Raw genomic sequence first — 20,502 nt, forward strand, 5'->3', positions numbered from 1 at the left:
CTTAATATTTATTCTCACCTCTAAATAAAATATATATTTTGTTTTTTGGCGCTAACTTCATTTTTATTAGCTAGAAAAGACGTGCCATATTTTATCACTTTTTTAAATTTTTTATTAATGCATTTGCTTTATTTTTTTAATGTGTTGTTACTGCAGTACTGTGAATTGTGTAAAATTCGAAATGACAATTTACTGTTTCAATAATAAATAAAACGTTTTAAAAATGTTTTTTGATCAATCACAATGTTTCTTATGGTTGTGATATATACAAAAAAACACCAAAAGATAGTCTATACTAATTAATATTACTTTTTCTGAGAGTGATGATGTTAAGTAAGTTCCTGAGGTGAATAGAATGTTAATGTCACTAGTAAGATCAACTCACTTAGTTTTCGGCTTGATGTGAACAGTATAGCTTAGTGAAAAAATCAATGGAAAACTAGTTCATTCCTCCCATTCATTGATACGTTTAATACTGAATGATTGTTATTCCTGGGTGTGGTTTTATTATTTTTTAATGTAATTTTTCTAATATCAGGCTGTGTACAACCATAACATTTATGGGGTTTAGCAAATATATACTACTTTCTCATTCATCTCATAGAAACAAAATGCATCTTTAACTGAAATTAAAACTGTAATATTCAACAAATGGCTGATAACTGGAAAGTTGTCAGTAAAAAAATTTATCAAATTAAGCAAGAACAATGTGATAGAAAAGGATAATTTTCTTTAATATTCCTCTTTCTTTTATAAAGACAAATTTTAGTAATTAAATTAAGTTATGGTAAGAGAATAATGGTTCAAGAATTCAATGAAATGCGGATTAATTTTATTTCAGAGAGTTATTAAGTGTTAAACTCATTAGGAAAGATACAGCAAAAAAAATTATTAATTGCCTATTAGTGTTTAAATTAATTTAAAATTTTCTTAAAAAAGGTAGTGGATTTGTTAAACAATTATATAATATTTTCATTATGCAGCTTTCTTTTTGACATTGATTTCTGTTAAAATGGCACTAAAATATATTATTTCATTCATATGGTAAATAAATAAATTTTTTTAAAAATATTAACGAACCATTGCATCAAAAAATATAATTTAATTTATTATAACTCACTTTCACACCGTTATATACAAAGGAGCTTTTAATTTTAAATTAAAAAGTATGATAAGCTAATGCAATAGATGTGTAATTTATAACTTTAAACAGCTAATGAATTGAAAACTTTGATAGCGTTCCAGACCATAAGTGTTCTATTTTTATAATTTACTATATTTATAATATATAATTTTTTTATAATTAATTAGATTTTGTATATATATATTTATATATTCTTAATAGACCAGAATAGGTGAAAATTAAATTTAAGCTTAATTAGTAGCAATATTATTTATTTGTCTTTAAGTAACACATTTCATTCCTTACTGGTAATAATAATTTTCATTTAAACAGTCCAATGATTACTAGTGAACATTTTTATAAGCATTCACTTTCCAAAAGCTTAACTCTCTCTTCAGATGAGTCCGCACTAAACAACAACAACAACAACAATAAATAAATGAAAAGTCACACACATAAAAGAAATTTACTAAATACTTATACTTTTATAAATTTTATTTTGTTTTAATTTCATGGAAACATTTTAGATCGGATACTTGAAATAAATAGGTTCTAGAACTAATATACTATAAAGTTTGATATTGCATTACTTCCAATTTACTTAGAATAATTAAGAAAAGAATAGAACAAGTAGTATTACTTCTACTCCTTATAGTAACAGTAGTATTACTTATATACTTATTACTTTATGTCCTGAACCCTAGCATTTGTAACAATGATCATCTTCACATATAGGGCCCTGCAATGGACCTACCCGATCCAGATCCGATTCTCAATTAGTTTTCGAGCCGCCTGGAACGAGGTGATAATTGTGACATTCCTGATTTCACCATACACCAACCTCATCGAGGTAATTTTAAATTCCTCACCATTCCCCAATGTCTAGCCAATAGTGTCCTTAATCTCTTGCTCAGTCGTCTTAAGGTCCACGTCTTTGATGTGGACAACTGTCCTTCTGCCTCGCGATTTAAGGTCGACTTGCAAGTTGACCATCTTTTCTTTTACCACTACTGTCAGTTCCTCATCATTCTGAGTACCTTTAACTCGAATATGCAATTCCTCTTTGTTTCTCCTCCTCAAAAAGAGGTCCTTGCTAGCCTCCTCACGAGACACTGTGGCCTACGTGTGCGGAGCAGGTCATCATAGGACCTGCCTGCCGCCCTGACACCACCATCCTACTTTCAGTGACCGGTGGTGTTGATCTCTTCACTCCAATCTGCACCATTTGTTGCTTCTCCAATGCCAAGTTCAGATGTGTCATGCTCACCTTCACCGGTTCCTCTTGTCTCCTATGTAGATACATTAACATTTTCTTAATAGAGGTTCCTACTCCTTCAACACAAAAGACAAAACTGGAACTGTCCAGCTTCTTCTTACTGCCCATAGGATCACCACCAGAGAGATCTGTTCCTCTTCTGCCGAGATGTAATAAACTTGGTAGCGACAATTTTGGCTCTTGTTAGTGCAAGTACTGCGGTTTACAGGATGCAGTGGAACACACACTGTTTCAAAGTCAGCAGTGGAATACGCAGAACTCAGGCTGGTAGGTCAATCAACTGAAACCTGAGACTTTACTGCCGCATATGTTAGCGTCTTTCAACAACCGGAAGGCAATAGATAAGTCTGTCACACAGGTACTGTAAACCAAAGACAAGGAGTGTAGAAGAAGGACATTTTAACCAGTCATGATGGGACAGGCCCAAGTTATCCGAGCAGCAGCCAGGATGTGCAAAAGATCAACAATGAGATTGATGGATAACTGACAGATTGATGGAAAAACCCCTCTGCTGAGGTAAAGATAGAGATCAGAGAGCAATTGGTGATGGACAGCTCCCTGTGACATCATCATTTTTTTGTGCTTGTAAAGATGGTTGGCTATGATGAGGCACAGGAACTCTGGACCTCCTGAACTTGAAGGCACCCCTGGCGGCCGAGTAAAGCTTGATTGCAGGGAGGAGTTAGTATGGTGGCTAGGTTCAGTTGGTAGGTGGAAGGTATACATACACACCATAATAACATCTAGTGGAACTATTGTGAGCCAGACACTGCCACCTCAGAGACGTATGCAAATGGTATTCCCCACCTCGTCAAAACAAGGAAAATATAGATGTATCTATTTACAGGAGCCAGAAGATTTACGTATTTTAATTATAGTACTCCTGTCACTGTAAAATACATAATGGAGGAGTGTTCAATGTATGAAGACCGTGGCAGAACTTGAAAGGCGAAATTGCACATGATTTTGGAAAAGGAAAAATCATGCAATTTTTTCTTATGGGAACAGACTAATGAGCAGTGTTTTTATCAGCACCCTATACAGGACATTTTTTTTTATTCAGTGTTAAGGTTTAATCATAAAAAAACCTTGAAGTGCCATATTGATGATTACAAAAATTATTGTGGATCCAAGACCGAAGACGAGTTAGGTATTCTTTTGTTGTTGGCAATAGATTTTTGTATTGGATCTTAGCAAAGGTTGCTAGTGTGTTTACAGCCAAATTGTACACAAAACATCATACACCTCAGTTCATTCGTTTTTTCCAAATTAAAGATTCTTGTAGTGTTCTGACTCGCTAAGTGTTATTAATAACTTAAATAATGATTTTAAATTTGATAAATTAATTTGTAACTTACAAGATACATTAGTAGTCTTAAATGAAAACGGTCAGATTTATGTAATAATATGGAAGCTAGAATATGCCAAAATCCAATGGAAATTTGGCTGCTAGAAAAGCAGCAACTAGATAAATCATGGACACTATTTTAAGTTTTAAGAATGTACAATAACAAAAATTATAAAATGAGGTGTATTGAAATTGTAGTCCACAGAGAATGGTGGTCCTTGACAATCAAATTAAACAGTAAATAAAATTCAGATCAGATGAAAAAATGATGATGCTCTCTCTTGTCGAAAAAACCATGATACGCTTACCCAGAGATCCTACAGAACATGCAAATGTATCTCTTATTAAGAGCAGAAAGACCTTTGTTACAAATCAGGATATTATTCTCAGTGAGGAACGCATAATAGAGGAGTAAACCCATGTAGATTTGAAATAAAAGTTGTACATAAAAAACAAACTTTCAAATTACCTATGAAAAGAAAAGAATTGTTACAAAAATGTTTTCTACAGGAAAGTTGATTTATAGAATAACATTAGTGGTTTTATAATTCATTATCTTGTGCTGTAATTTTAATTGCTTGTAAGGGGTCTTTACATCCTTAAATGATTATAATATTTATTCTGTGTCATGAAAATAGCAAAAGGACGTTTAAATACTTGTAGTCAAATACTAGTTAAACTTTTTTTTATTCTTATGTTGCTGGTTGTTGTATCTAATTGTTATGTATTGTACATCACTGCATAAGGATTTTTACTTATGCAGTGACATTTAAAAATAGTTTTTAAGTTTTATTTTGTTTTAGGTTTTATTTCATTCATAAACAAAACTGCATGAGACCCTTTTCACCTCATGCTGTAATGTTTTTAAACATTTAAAATTTATAAAAATATGATGTGTATATATGCATGTACATGTTTACGTCTGTGTATATGTGCATGCACATTGGAGTAGGTGAGAGCTAATTCATATGCTCTTACATGTTTGTTTCCATGTTTTTTAACTAGAAGTAATAGAAGTGTTTAATGTAACATTTTTGCTAATATATATACACGTATTGACATCATGTCACTGTGCTGTTACTCTCTGTAATCTAGTATACATTAATAAATAAATAAATCTAATGGCTTCAGAAGCTGAGCCTTAAAAAATAAATAATAATAATAAAAATAAATATTGAAAGAAAAACACTTCATACCTGTTATATAAATTTATAACTTTATTACAGTTACATCCTTTAGCATTTGGTTGATTTTTAAACCAGCTGTAATAAAACTGATCAAAAATTGTATCTCGAATAGTCGAATTCACAAGAATGTCATTTATACAGTAATGAGGCTGAAAATTTCTCAGCCTTAAAATTGCTGCATAATGTACGCTCATATTTGTGTGTATTACTATATACCATAACATGCTAAGATCTGTTACTAAATCAATAAGAATGGTAGCATTATGCATATCCCAGCATCTTTTTTCCAAAAAAAGCATTACGTTAATGCAATCATGCCATTTAAATCCTTTCCGCACACATGATTCTGCAAACTACAATAATAAAAAAAAGAAATCATACACAATACTTAAAATTATGCATACAATAGTATAATAAAATCCTAGAAAAAATTCACATAATCGATAAAAAAATAATAAGACAACTGTAAAGTAAATTGTATCAAAGGTGTTTATCAAATCTATATGAGAAAAATGGCAACACTGTTCAAAAAATAAAAGTTGTGGTATTCTGTAACAATTTGAAAATCACTTTTTACAGTTACAGTAAATGAATATTATCTGTTGAATGTTTATAACTGGCCCAAAGGAGATTCCATTAACTGCCATACATTGGATTTTATTCTGCCATCATGTAATAACTTCTGATGAGTATTAATGAAATTAATTTTCCTAATCTGTGCAAGTACTTCATTTTTTTTTTTTGTGAATTTGTACATATTTGTTTTTTAGTTGTATTAGAATATTTATTTTTTAATGTCTAAAAATGTAATGATAAAACTAAAATTAATATTCAAAATAATTATAACAGAGAAAGAAATATTTTATTGATAAGTTAGAGATATTTATGATAAATTTAATATTAACAGTAATAAAATTATATTTAATTATTTAAATTATTTTAAACAATCTTTTATTAGTGATGAAAATCAAATCCTGAAAAGTAATGACACCAATTTTTTATAATAACACTGTTACTGCAATGTACGTAGGTGAGATGGCTTTCTAATGGAAAAATACTAAGTAGAACATTTGAGTTAAATTCAGAGGTACTGTTGTTATTGATATTACAGACAAGCTGCAAATTACAAGATTAGCTAACTTATCAGATATTTTCAATTCCTTAAATGAGATAAATTAAATTTTTTTTTAGTGAAGTTTGCAAGAAGAAACAACTTGAAACAACTTAGAAACAACTTTTAAATAGATAAAAAAATAAAAGCATTATTAAAAAAATGTCAAATAAAGAATAATAGTGTTTTAAATTAAAACCTGGAGTCTTTTCCAATTTTGAAAATTGAAACAAACGTTCGCTAAACCTTGTGAAGAAATTTTAAAGAAGACTATTCTGAATTCCTGCAGATTGAAACTCTTTCATACTGAATATCATTCCTGAAACTCGGACAAAAAAACATAAACTTTAAAGAACTATGTTAAATGTTAATTTTAGGTAAAGATTAAAAGCGAATATCCATCACTATCTAGAAAAGCATTGTTATTTTTAATTCAAATTTCTACCACGCTTTTTTTTGAAACCGGCATTTTCAGCTATGATGGCAATAAAAAATAAATTTTGTAATAAACTGAACCATGACCCAAATTTGCACTTAAAATTAAGTTCAACTGAGCCAAATATCTCTTCACTTGTTTCAGCAAGGCAGAACTATCCTTGTCACTGAATTTTTTTCTTGAAAAATTTCTTATCAGTAACATAAGTAAATATATAACATAACATTTCTTTGTAAAATAAATAACAGTTTTTGGAAAAATAATTTTTTTAATAAATAAAATAATAGTAGAGTATGATCTTTTTTATAAAATAAACAGCTACTTTAAAAAAATAATTTAATTTTTATTGCTTTACCATTCTGAGATATAACTATTGCTATCTTAATGTCATATTACATATGAAGTATTTTACTGGTGTGCTACTGATTTTAAATTCTCATGAATGGTAGATAAAAAAAAGGTTGAGAACAGTTGCTTTAGAAGTACTTGCCACAATAATTAATTCTGTCGAGAATAATGTATTTTTTTTTTTTAAATATACTTTTCGTTAACAAACACTGTTGCAATGTATTCTTTAATATAATGATAAATATAAAAAACAAAGTTGACAACACAGTTGTAGGAGGTTCCCTTTACATGGCTATTTATAAATAAAATATTATTAACATATTAAAGACATACTCAAAAAATCTTGTTAGATAAGATTTTAATTAATTATTGGCTGAGGTTAAAACCGCAAATTTAAAAAAAAAAACTTCTATTTCAACAACTTTAAATAGTAGAATCAATAAATGTACAAACTGATATCTCACATAATCATGTTTGTTACTTTTTGCATAAACCCTAAAGTAGGACTCAAGTTCAATTTTATAAAAAAATATTTTTTTATAGTAGTCTTGATTACAATAATAAAGAGAAACAAGAAAAATGTTAAAAAGTGCATGACTTTTTGTTAGGTCTGGCCGCTTGCTGGGATTTGGGGCTCTCAATTTAGTTAAAAACCACAACGATATTTTTCGTTGTGTGGTTTTTTCACAACAAAGCTTCAAAGTTTAGAGCATTTTTTAGTGTGAGGGTGCGATTTTGAAAAAAGTTTTTTTGCAGTTATTGTTATTTTTTAATTTTTAACAAATATGCCTAAGAAAAATATGACATTAATTAGGCGAAATCTTGAGATATTGCGGGGACCTTGCTCTACAGTCTCACCCCCATTGATCTTTTAATCTGAAAATTTAATGGCATCAATGCCCCATATATAGAAGTAATGTGAAAATCAGTCGAGTAGTTCACTGAACACACACATATTAACATCCAAATAATTTCCATCTAAGTTTTGCTGTGCTTTTAAAACGATTTGCAAGGAACTTGTATTTATGAATCCTTTTAAGTATGATATATTTAAATTATGACAAGTCAAATAGTTATAGATGTATTTCAAAGTTTTTTTTATTGAAAAACATGGGTTATAGTTACCATATTTATATCGTCTTCAGTATCACCAACTAATTTTAAATACTTGTCTGTTGATAACGAGCATGTTGCGATATTATAAATACGACGTTCTGGTTTCTTGCCAAACTTCTCACAGTACATATTACTATATGATTGAATTGTTTGTTTATCTGTATAACCATAATTTCTATTTTCATTTTCTTTATGAATTCCATTTCTATATTTCTTGCAGACATTATTCGATCCAACAAGCATTGTTGTTAATATGAAATACATCAGTAAGACCTATTACAAAAGAAAAAAGCAACATTATATATCATTTTTTATAGGTTGAAGAAAAATATATTTCTTTAACTTTGTTTTTTTTTAGATGTAATATAAGGAAGATGAGTGCTTCTTTTGTCTTATCTTTTGTACCTCCACATTAGAAAGGGTTCTTGATTTCATCTGAATGATTTTTTTAAAAACAAATGGTTAAAATCATGAATTTCAAGGAATAGTATATTTTTAATCAAATCATAATTTTTTTTTGTCAGTCTTCATCACAGAATGCTATAAACTACAAAAAATTAAGATTGTTTAAATGTGCTTTTAATGAGTCATGTTAATACAATTTCTTAAGTAATTTTTATAAAAGGAGCTGATTCATTAATACGAGGATAAATGTATCACATTTATCCTCGTGATGTTTCCATTGTTGGTAGATTTTTGAAAGTCATTTTTAGTGAGCACTGTAAGTCCTTTTGTCACATTTATTTTGATCTCTTTTCTGTTTTAAAATCTTTTTTCTCTAAGTGGAATCACAATATATTTAATACCAATAAATATTATAAAAAATTTATTAACTTTTTTTTTTTTTTTAATTTAACAGACGTTTACTGTGATACTTAACAGAAAATAATATATTTAGATTTTAATAGATGCTAGCATTACAAGTACAGGAGTCTTATGCTTGTGCTGCCACCAATTATAAAAATATCTTTGTACTGTTTATGAATATTTTGAAATTAATTTTAATTAAATTATTGCATAAAAAATCATCTATTTTCATATAGATATGAATTTTTTTATAGTTTATTGAAATGCAGTTACTTTCCTCGACTTTTAAGTTTAGGAAATAATATTTTTGACTAGAAAATATTACAAATTATGTTTTTTGTCACTCACTGTGCATAGATAACATTTTTTGCAAAAAAATTAATCTAAAGTAAAATATCTGACTGTATAAATAAACACTAGTTAATTCTGTAGAAACTAAAATCTTGTGCTCACTTTAATTCATCATTTGGTAACTTCATAAAGTATCTGGTTATAAAAAATATTATTAGCCAGGAAAAAATTCTTTTCTATTCTTATTACATACTTATACTGTACTAATATCTACACAACTCCAAAATAATGTAATATATTTAACTTCAATAATCAATAAAATAAATTGAAAAATATTTTGAACTACTATAAATGAAAAAACTTCTTTTTATAAAACAAAATCAAACCAAGAATATCTTAATTGATTAGTAATTATCACCTAAATAAATTAATTTGAAAAACAATCAATAATCAAAGTTACCTGTATTCGCCACATATTTATTTTTTTTTGTTTTATCAACTTATAAAATTTTATTTCATAAACGAATAAAACTTCGTATTAACTGATTAAGTGTAGCAGCAGTAACGAGGTATATATTAGTATAGTTTATTTATGTGATGATAAAGTAATTTTCCATAATGAGAAAAATTTATGTCTCGACAGTTTTTACTTGTTTTTTTCTTAAGAATAATCTTTTAACAATTACAATCTTCACTTTCATATTTTGTTTATATACTAACACAAAAATTTATTCTAAACTGTATGTTACGACACAATTCATTACTAAAGGTTATTTATTGTTGTAATTTAAGCAATAAATATTAAGCTTAAATGAAATATTATAATACATCCACAACATGCATGTATGAGAATAATTGAACATGCATACATGCATCAGAACTAAAAGCACATTATCGATATCATCTCAGCTTAAGTCATCTGGTAATTTCATCATGTACGATCACTACAAGCATATCATGTACAAGAACTGATCAATCTAGTACCTATTTCAAATAATTTTACTAATTTAAAGCTTAAAGTACCCATTAAGCCATTCAATTGTGCATCTGCTGTCATCAGCACATCCTTAACTAAATCATGCACTTAGTTCTAATTCCTAATTCAATGTAAATAAATTCAAATCAAATTCAGGGATGAACTCCTATGATTGTACTTCATGGTCAGGTTATAATTATTCTAAACAAAACTTGAGCAGTTTTTATATCATTAAACATCTGTACACCATACCTTTATGAATAATGATTGATGAACATGGTAACCAACTTCACAAACTTGCTTAAAGCTTTACTTTTGATGAGAGGTTAATTTCCGCTTGACATTGAAAAGTGGTAAGACATTGACAACAGAAACTAAATACATGGCTAAATTTGATTATTCCATCTTAGACAAACAAGATTCATCAGTAAAGAGGCCAACTTTTTAAAAAAATTTGTAGATACATTAATTGAAGTGTACTTCAAGATGTAAGCCTCAGTGCCTCAGTGAAATATATTCATTCCCTTGCTTTTGGTACTGTTTATTAAAACCTGCCTAAAAATCTTGAGTCATTACTTGGAACCCTTTTTGGAGACACCACAACTGTGTTTATATCTAAGATAATTATTTAAAAGGAATTAAAAATTGTATGGTAGCAGTTCAAAAACTTATACACTGAATGTACTGTAAATATCTTACTTAAATATGGATAAAACTTGCATTCTGCTTCTCAGATAGATATAATATTACTGATCGTGTGGATAGAATTCCTGTTAATGATAACAGTAGTATTTCTGTTGCCCATAAAGGGAAATTTCTGGATGTTTTATTAGATGACAAGTTCTTACGGGATGATCAAATTGATTTCATTTGTAATAACATCAAGCAGTACAGTTTATCTAAGCGCCTTAATAAAGTGCTAACATCTTTATTATAAAATATTCTTGTTTAAAGTAGATCATCTTTTGGAACTCTCTCAAAAAGACAATATGAACCATTAGAAGCAACATAAGGCTCTTTGCTTCTGTAGCATTTTTAATAAATTGCCAAAACATTGAAAAAAGTTTCAAACTCATTTAAAATTTAATTAAAAAATTTTTATCTATAAAAACAATATTATTCTGTTGATGAATTTTTAAATACCGATTACAAAAAATATTCATCCTGTTCAACATAAATATGAATTTTTAGATATGTACTCCATATAATATTTAATACCGGGTTCTAAATTGTGAATTATTTTATAGTAATTTTTTACATTTTACCTTAACATTATTTCATACTTTTGTATTAATCAAAATGGACTTTCAACACATCTATATTTTATTTTATAATCTGTTTTTATATTTATGATTTATTTTATGTTAACATGATCGGTATAATCTGATTTTTACGTTCCTATCAAAATAAAAACTTTTGGTTAAATTTTTATGATTTGGACACAGCCGTTGTGGCTGTGTCTTGCATTAACACAGACCTAACCGGCACACCATCTAACAAATCTGTTACGATTCAAACAGGTTTTCCTTATGTGAAGTATTTCAATATTTCTGCGCCATTTCCAGAACAGCTTAAACAACTTAAAACAGCAACATTAATGTAATATGTTCCACTGGAAAAATTAACATTGATCATTTATACAGAATGTATCATGAAGCTCTCCTCGGGTTTTTATACCTATTATATTCATGAATATAATGGTAGAAGTTCATATAAACGCAGGTCATAAAATTTTTCCTTTGCAAATTACAGCTACTGAATGTTTTTGCTTGGATTTCTGCTACTGCAGTGAAATGAGTTCATACTGAAACTTTTAGTATGTTATTTAAGCGGCAGAATTAGTAATTTCTTATGGTTTTTGACCAAAATTAGCTGATAGCGCTTGGGAAAGAGTTAAAGCTATTGAGTCCGCTACTGAATATAGAATATGATAAGTGTACAATGATGGAACTGATACGATGTAGAGTGGTTTTTTCTGCATCATCGCCAGATAACATTCCGTTAATATGGTGTAATTGATCAACGGTGAAAGTGTTGCCCATTTTTTATACTACCGTATCATTATCATCATCATCAAAAAATAAGTCTGCTGAAACTGTTATCAACATCACAGCATTGTTACCTTCAGAAAATGCAATGGACATCATGAATGAATGAATCTTACATCATTACTATGATATCATAACGTTACATATACATGATGATGATGATGACTGATGTTACTACGTTAACATAACGTTACATGTACATAATGATGATGTTACTACGTTAACATAATGTTACATTTACGTAATGATGATGACAATGTTACTACGTTAACATAACGTTAAATTTACATAATGATGATGGATTTGTAGAAGAAAAAGTGGAGGGGATTACCCCCACTACGTCTACGGTGATATAAGAAAGTGGACTAAGGAAGTTATCTTTGACCACGCATTCACAGTTGAGCAACGATCATGGAAGGAGTTATCATATCATCAAAAAATAAGTCTGCTGACAATGTTAGCAACATCACAGCATCGTTACCTTCAGAAAAAGCAATGGTTAACGTCGCTAATACGAGTTTATCATTACCTAACATAATGTTAAATGATGATATTGACAAAACCGCATTGAAGAAAACAGTAGTGAATGTTACATCATCATCATCATCATCATCATCATCATTACCTTCAGCGACGGTAGCAATGTTACAAATAGTAAACGCTACTAATACCAATATCTCATTACCTAACATAACGTTTCATGTACATAATTATGATGATGGATTTGTAGAATTAAAAGTGGTGGGTGTTAGCCCCACCACGTCTACGGTGATATAATAAAGAGGACTAAGAAAGTTATCTTTGACCTCGCATTCGCGGTTGAGCAACGGTCATGGAAGGAGTTATCGAGTATTACGGCTTCCTCGGCATTTGGATAAAAAGTTAAACAAGTTAGACGATAGAATCGCAAAGACGAATCGCACATTGAACGGTTACAAAGACGTATTGATTCTGTGCGAAAGGTTATCGGATTTATAGTAACGATTATCGGGAAGACGTTTACCGAAAAGGTTAACGAATTGAAATCGGTTACACGTTAAGTTTTATGCAAGCACGTGTCTGCACTGGCGGGTGGGTGTAGGTGTGTAGCCACCGGGTTGGTCTAGTGGTGAACGCGTCTTCCCAAATCAGCTGATTTGGAAGTCGAGAGTTCCAGCGTTCAAGTCCTAGTAAAGCCAGCTATTTTTACGCGGATTTGAATACTAGATCGTGGATACCGGTGTTCTTTGGTGGTTGGATTTCAATTAACCACACTTCTCATGTATGGTCGAACTGAAAATGTACAAGACTACACTTCAATTCACACTAATACACATCATCCTCAGAAGTATTATCTAAACGGTAGTTACCGGAGGCTAAACAGGAAAAAGATAAGAAAAGGGTGTAGGTGTGTGTGTGTGTGTGTACAAACTGATGTGACGTTAAAATTCACCGTTTATGTAGAACAATTTTCACTCATTATGTCATGGAGCAACTGTAGCCGGACTGGTTGAAGGCGCCATTTATACGCGTCCCGTCATGAACGGGTTCGAATCATAGCCAACCAAGTTTTTTATTCACATCAAATATTATTTATTTAATTAAAACCGACCGCTACACACAACAGCTGTTCCTCAGCGGTACCAAACTTTGAATTAATTATTAGAAATAATATTCAAAGCGAATATATTACTCAAGTTGGTATCACTGAGGAATTTCAAATATCACGCTAGGGGAAAAGGAAAATTCCCACAGAGGAAAAGGGAAATTCCAATATGGCTGTGACGAGCCACTGATTTTACAATCCAAGACGGCCAACCACCGCCATCGTCCGCCATCTTGTGGTGCCCCTGTGGCACTGTTTTGGTGGGTGCAATGGGATGCTCTGTTATCTCTGCAAACAAACGTTCGATTTTAAGAATTCAAACCGAATATTTGTTAGTTATACATTTTTTTCTTTTCCCTGTTTAGTCTTCGAATTTCAGGAATTACTTTCAGGTAATACTTACCCCATTCAGGTATTACTTCAGATCGCTTCTCGGCCTCTTGGCTAAGATCAATGTGTAGGTATTACTTCAGAGGATGATATGTATGAGTGTAAATGAAGTGTAGTCTTGTACAGTCTCAGTTCGACCACTCCTGAGATATGAGGTTATCTCATATCTGTTAATATAATGTAATCTATTCTGTCAAGAACAATCTATTATACTGATTTTTTTCCTCTCAGTAGAGGATAATTTTGAAATTATTTAATCACAATAAACAAAATATTATTTTTAATTTAGATTTTTTAATAAATATAATGTAGACTATTTAATATATGTACAGAGAATCTGGGCTAAAGATATCTAAAAGAAACAGTTTATATTAAGAGAACCAATTAATATAATTTAATTAATTTTATTTTAATAAGCACAGCAACTCACCAAGTTTTAATGTAGATTAGTCAAACAAGTTCAATGAGTGTAGCACTTATAGCTTGGTAAATATTTTGACAGACGAAGATCTAACTTTTGCCAGGTGTATTTAGGAGCATCTGTGGTATTATTAGACCAATAGCTTCAATAATCCTCTGTTTTAAATCATCTAAATCTTGAATTTTCTTTGGTACACAAAACTTTTCCCCAAGCTAAAATGTCTAGTTTGCTGTGCAGTTGGACCTCCTTATCCAGTCCAACATTTGAAGATAGTGTTGTTCCAAGAACACGGTAAAATCTCAGTTAAAGTATAGTGGAGCATCGTCTTGTTGGAAATTGAAGCCTGCAGGAATCTGAGGACCAGCAAAGTACTCAAGGATGTTAAGGTACATGCATCCTGTCACAGTGTGCTCCATGAAAAAAAATAGAATGATGACATATTTGTGCAGTCCAAGCCAGACACTGATTTTTGATGTGTCTCTTTCATTTTTGATTAATACATGGAAGTTTTCATACCTCCTTTGTTTTATATATCCTGTGACACTCCCGTAATGTAAGGATTCAAACACTATATACACTCTTCATTGTTTATAGAGGTACTTAATAATAAAGGGTTTAAGCAGATAAAGCTATAGCCTGCGAGGTACAACCTGACTGTGTAGATCAGGTCAGACATCTAAATTGGTTCGGCTGTTGAGCTGCTACAGTGGAACAAACATGCATACATACACCCTAAATATATCACACTCCTTTTTGAGCAGTCGTATTAAAAAGATCAGACCAGATAAAATTCTAAGTAAAACCAGCTTTTGTTGAGGTCGTGCTCAACCATGAAAATTTTACTAAATATGTTTTCACCTAGCTATAGGATAAATTTTGTCATGATGGGATGGTCCAATCGAGCCGATAATTTAATTTTAATTCTTTTTTTTGGATATGGTAGGGAAGTCAGAGCCAGTGTGAACTTCTATCCTAGAAGTCAATGTCAAGAAAAAATTGGTTTTTCATTAACTGTGAAGTTTTATTAGATATTCTCAAGCAAGTTAGCACGTACACTCATCATTGTTTATAAAGGTACTTAATAATAAAGGGTTTAAGCAGATAAAGCTATGACCTGGGAGGTACAACCTGACTGTGCAGCAAAATGAGAGTAGTTGATGTGTGAAATTTGCTTTTAATTTATTTACATTTAATTGGGAATAGATAAGTGATATAGTTGTGTAATTTGCGAGTGGGAAATGCACACTTAATTAGCCTGAAATATCCTGTAACTTTGTATTTTTTTTTATTAATACTTGGCTTTAATTTTACAATATCTATTAGGCATTATTATTGTTTAATTAGTTTCCTTGGGAAAGATACCAGATCAATGCTATTGGTTGCTCCAGAGGGAAATTGGTAGAAGTAATATCAGCCAACCAGTTACTTGCTAATCAAATAGGAAGATTAGTATGCGGTTTGTACTTTGATTTTAGGTATTGTAGAGTCATTCATATATTTATGCATGTGCCTGCTTTTTATTTATTTGTCTCTGTTTCATAAAAATCATTTATATTAAGTTAAATTTTTTTATTAAATCACAATATTCATTTACAATAAAAAGAAAAACAAATGAAAACTGACAAAACATAAATACATCTTATCATGAGAAAATCCAACATTTTATTTCATAATGGTACTCTAACTTCATTTAATCAGTTAATGTAAAGATTTATTCTTTTTTAGAATTACTTAAGATATACATTACTTAAACCTTTATTAATTTCTTCAGTTAAACAATCAACTATACAAACTTATAATTATAATTTCAATTGTAACAAATAACTTAGTTTATAAAGTAGGTATATTCCATATTTCATCAAAATGGTGAGAGGCGAGTCTCTAGTAGTATATATAATTTACTAAGGAATAAACCATAAACTAACCTTAACAGTCATCAGATTCAACTGCTGAAGATCACTGATGGCTTTCTTCATAGGGTGATTATCTACCCCAAATGACTAATAAAATGGAAGATATGGTATAATATCTCTCTGTAGGAACTACATTAATGTTTAAACAAATTCAACCAAGTGTTCTACAAAACAGTGTAAAATAATACCATACCTTGATAATCTATCCCAAATAAACGGGCAATTTTTGAACATTTATTAATATCTGTTATGTATAATCCACTTTGATCTACTGTACTGATTCTAAATAAAATTCAAAATTTTCTAACTTTTCTTTGTTTTGTTCAGTTTATTACTCCATTTTGTTCAGAGTTAAATTATATACAATTTTTTTTGAAAGTTTCATGTTTACATTCCATTTAACTAAACTATTGTACGTCAAACATAAAAAACAGGGTTGTATACCCAGATTTATTGGTTTTTACCACAGATTTCTCAACAAAAAAAATACTGCAGATATGGTTGTGGGAACTATTTGTAATTAGGATTACAATGTAATTAAGATTTTTCAAGTCAAAAACCATAAGAAATCAGTAATTCTGCACTTTAATTAACATCCTAAAAGTTTCAGTATGAACTCATTTCACTGGAATAGCAGAAATATAAGCAAAAACTTTCTGCAACTGTAACTTGCAAAGGAAGAATTTTAGGACATGTATTAATATGAACTTCTACCATTATTTTCATGAGTAGAATACGTATGAAAATCCGGGGAGAACTTTGTGATACATTCTATATAAATGATCAATGATAATTTTTCCAGTGGAACATATTACATTAATGTTGCTGTTGGGGAAAGTTACAAAAATAAAATTACACATAGCTCGTTTTTGCCAAAAGAAAATTGGACTTTATTTTTAACAGAGTGAAAATCAGAATTATATAACCATATTCATAAAAACAAAAATAATGCATAAATTCATTATTACATATTATTGTTTTGTTAAGACAAAACAATTGCCAAAAGAAAATTGGACTTTATTTTTTAACAGAATGAAAATCAGAATTATATAACCATATTCATAAAAACAGAAATAATGCATAAATTCATTATTACATATTATTGTTTTGTTAAGACAAATGCTTTGCACAAAATCTCCTTGTGCGATATTTATATACAACTATCCTTAAGTAAAGTATAGGTAAACTTATTACCTTAAATATTTCTTTTACATACACACAGTATATAATAACAATACAGAGTATAATAATAATATCTTATTATTTAACAGAGGATTACGTTATTATTTTACTGTTACTATGTTACTGTTTTTGTTAATGAAAAATAATATCTTGATACTCACTGACACAGAATTTAATCTGGACTATCATAATAGAAAGTTCAACAGATGATTACTGTAGAATGAAAAGCATTAATATTTTGATATTCACTTACGCAGGATGTAATCTGGATTATCATAACAGAGAGTGTAACGGACGATTACTGTAGAATGAAAAACATTGACATCTTGATATTCACTTTTTTTTTTTTATCTCTACTCCCCTGGGCCGGTCCGACTGGTTGGTATTACGCCTCCCAGGGGAGTGTCTGCTATACTCTAACGAGCCTTCCCGCCTACTGGCTGTATGTCCGACATGGCAGGTCGGCTCGCCGGTCAGATCTTTTGAGTACTTATTTTATTTTTGCCCCCTTTTCTGACACCACGCCATACCATGATTTGTCTTGACATGGTGTCGGGTCTTTTCTCTTTAATTAAATTTAATTTTACAATTATACCCCTAACCTAAATTCCCATGAAGTCCTCAGTGGATCCTTGAAGCCGGCACAACTCAGCATGCCGACCCTCACCACTGGGGCTCTCCACCCTTCCCTATCACTATCCCTAAAAACCTAGTGTCCTCTCATCCGCATCCTTCTGTGATATAACCCCCCTCATGAAGTCCGCCACCTTCCTCCAATTATTCTCGTTGACTATCATATATCTAAATACTTCTATGGGGCTTTTCCCATCAATTCCTGAGGTGGCCCTGAGTGTTCTCCATTTACCACACTCAAAAAAGGTATGTTCGGCACTGTCTTCTATCCCACAATACATGCAGCCCGGTTCCGGCCTTCTTCCAATTCTACACAGCTACTCGTTAAAATTTCTGTGACCTGTAAACAACTGAGTAAGATAGAAGTCAACATCTCCGAATCTTCTATCCAACCATCTAAATAAATCTGGGATTAGTTCCTTTGTTCGTTTGGCTATCTATTTTGCCACCTCGTCCTTAATCTATTTTTTGTTTCTTGTACCTCTATCCCCTGCATCTCTCTACCCTACTCAATGCCATTAAGTCTATAGGGGGACCCCAGACAGAACACACAGCGCCTAATATGAGATATGATATTCACTTGCACAAAATATAATCTCACAATCGTGGATTTTATATATGTCTACATAAATTCCTTTAATATTTTATCATACAAAAAAAGATTCATTGTTGAAGAATATGTGATCTGCATGAAGTGTAAATTTTGACTAAATAATATTAGAATTGTAAGACGCACTAATCATTCTTCGAATGGTGGTCAGAGACTGTAATCAGAGAGAGACGATAGTCGGAGAGAGACTGTGATCAGAGACGATGTTCAGAGAGAGATGATGGTCGGAGAGAGACTGCCTGACTCTAGTGGGGAGCCGGCTTATATAGTGTAGATGGAGCCGAGTGAACCACCAAGAGCGGTGTGAATCAGCAGGAGCCGGGTAAATCATCAGGAGCCCAGTTCAAGGAACATGTTTACGTTTTTTTTTTTTTAAACATTATAAACATGAAATAATACAGAATTAAATCTTAATAAATAATCAATATAAATAAAAAACAACTGAGGATATGTTTATATTTATGTTGAATGGAATGCATAAATTTCAGTATATGAAAAATTTCTTATTTATAACTGAAATATTCATTACATCAAAATACTGTTAAATTTTAGATTAAAATAAGTCAAATACCAAACAAGTTGAATTAACTTATAACTGTTTTACGCATTGGTGTAAACAGTTGCTGTTTTAATTTGTTTAAACTGTTCTGGAAATGCAGCAGAAATATTGAAATACTTCACATAAGGAAAACCTGTATGAATGTGTAACAGATTTGTTAGATGGTGTGCCTGTTAGGTCTGTGTTAATGCAATATTTGTTGTGGCTAAGTCCAAATCATAAAAATTTGACCAAATAGTCCAAATTTGACCAAATATTTTGATTGGAAAGTAAAATCATATTATACCGATCATGTTAACATAAAATAAATCATAAATATAAAAACAGATTATAAAATAAAATATAGATGTGTTGAAAGTCCATTTTAATTAATACAAAAGTATAAAATAAAGTTAAGGTAAAACGTAAAAAATTACTATAAAATAATTCACAATTTAGAATCCGGTATTGAAAATTATATGGAGTACATATTTATGTTGGATGAATATTATTTTTAATCAGTATTTAAAAATTCATCAACAGAATAATATTGTTTTTATATATAAAAGGTTTTTAATTATATTTTAAATGAGTTTGAAACTTTTTTCAATGTTTTGGCAATTTATTAAAAATGCCAACAGAAGCAAAGAGCCTTATGTTGCTTCTACTGGTTCATTTTGACTTTTTGAGAGAGTTCCAAAAGATGATGTACTTTAAACAAAAATATTTTATAATAAAGATGTTAGCACTTTATTAAGGCGCTTAGAGTAAAACTGTACTGCTTGATGTTATTACAAATTAAATCAATTTGATCATCCCACAAGAACTTGTCATCTAATAAAACATCCAGAAATTTCCCTTTATGGGCAACAGAAATACTACTGTTATGATTAATAGGAATTCTATCCACACGATTAGTAATATTATATCTATCTGAGAAGCAGAATGCAAGTTTTATCCATATTTAAGTTAGATATTTACAGTCATTAAGTGAATAAGTTTTTGAGCTGCTACCATAAATTTTTAATTCCTTTTAAATAATTATCTTAGATATAAACACAATTGTGGTGTCTGCAAAAAGGGTTCCAAGTAATTACTAAAGATTTTTCTTTTTTTTTTGTCTTCAGTCATTTGACTGGTTCCAAACGTGAATCTCGTTTGTC

General features: G+C 30.3%; 1 protein-coding gene across 1 annotated transcript; it reads right to left on the reverse strand.

Moving 5' to 3' along the window:
* Window positions 1–1,378: 1,378 nt before the first annotated feature.
* Window positions 1,379–9,653, reverse strand: LOC142333665 (uncharacterized). Its single transcript, XM_075381067.1, has 4 exons — window positions 9,504–9,653; window positions 7,955–8,218; window positions 4,944–5,287; window positions 1,379–1,532 (listed from the first exon to the last, which is right to left on the reverse strand). The coding sequence occupies exons 1-4, from the start codon at window positions 9,516–9,518 to the stop codon at window positions 1,481–1,483; spliced, it is 675 nt and encodes a 224-aa protein (XP_075237182.1). The 5' UTR covers window positions 9,519–9,653; the 3' UTR covers window positions 1,379–1,480.
* Window positions 9,654–20,502: the final 10,849 nt, after the last annotated feature.

The sequence above is a fragment of the Lycorma delicatula genome, chromosome 13 (genome assembly GCF_047948215.1).
Source record: "Lycorma delicatula isolate Av1 chromosome 13, ASM4794821v1, whole genome shotgun sequence".
Taxonomy (NCBI): Eukaryota; Metazoa; Arthropoda; class Insecta; order Hemiptera; family Fulgoridae; genus Lycorma; species Lycorma delicatula.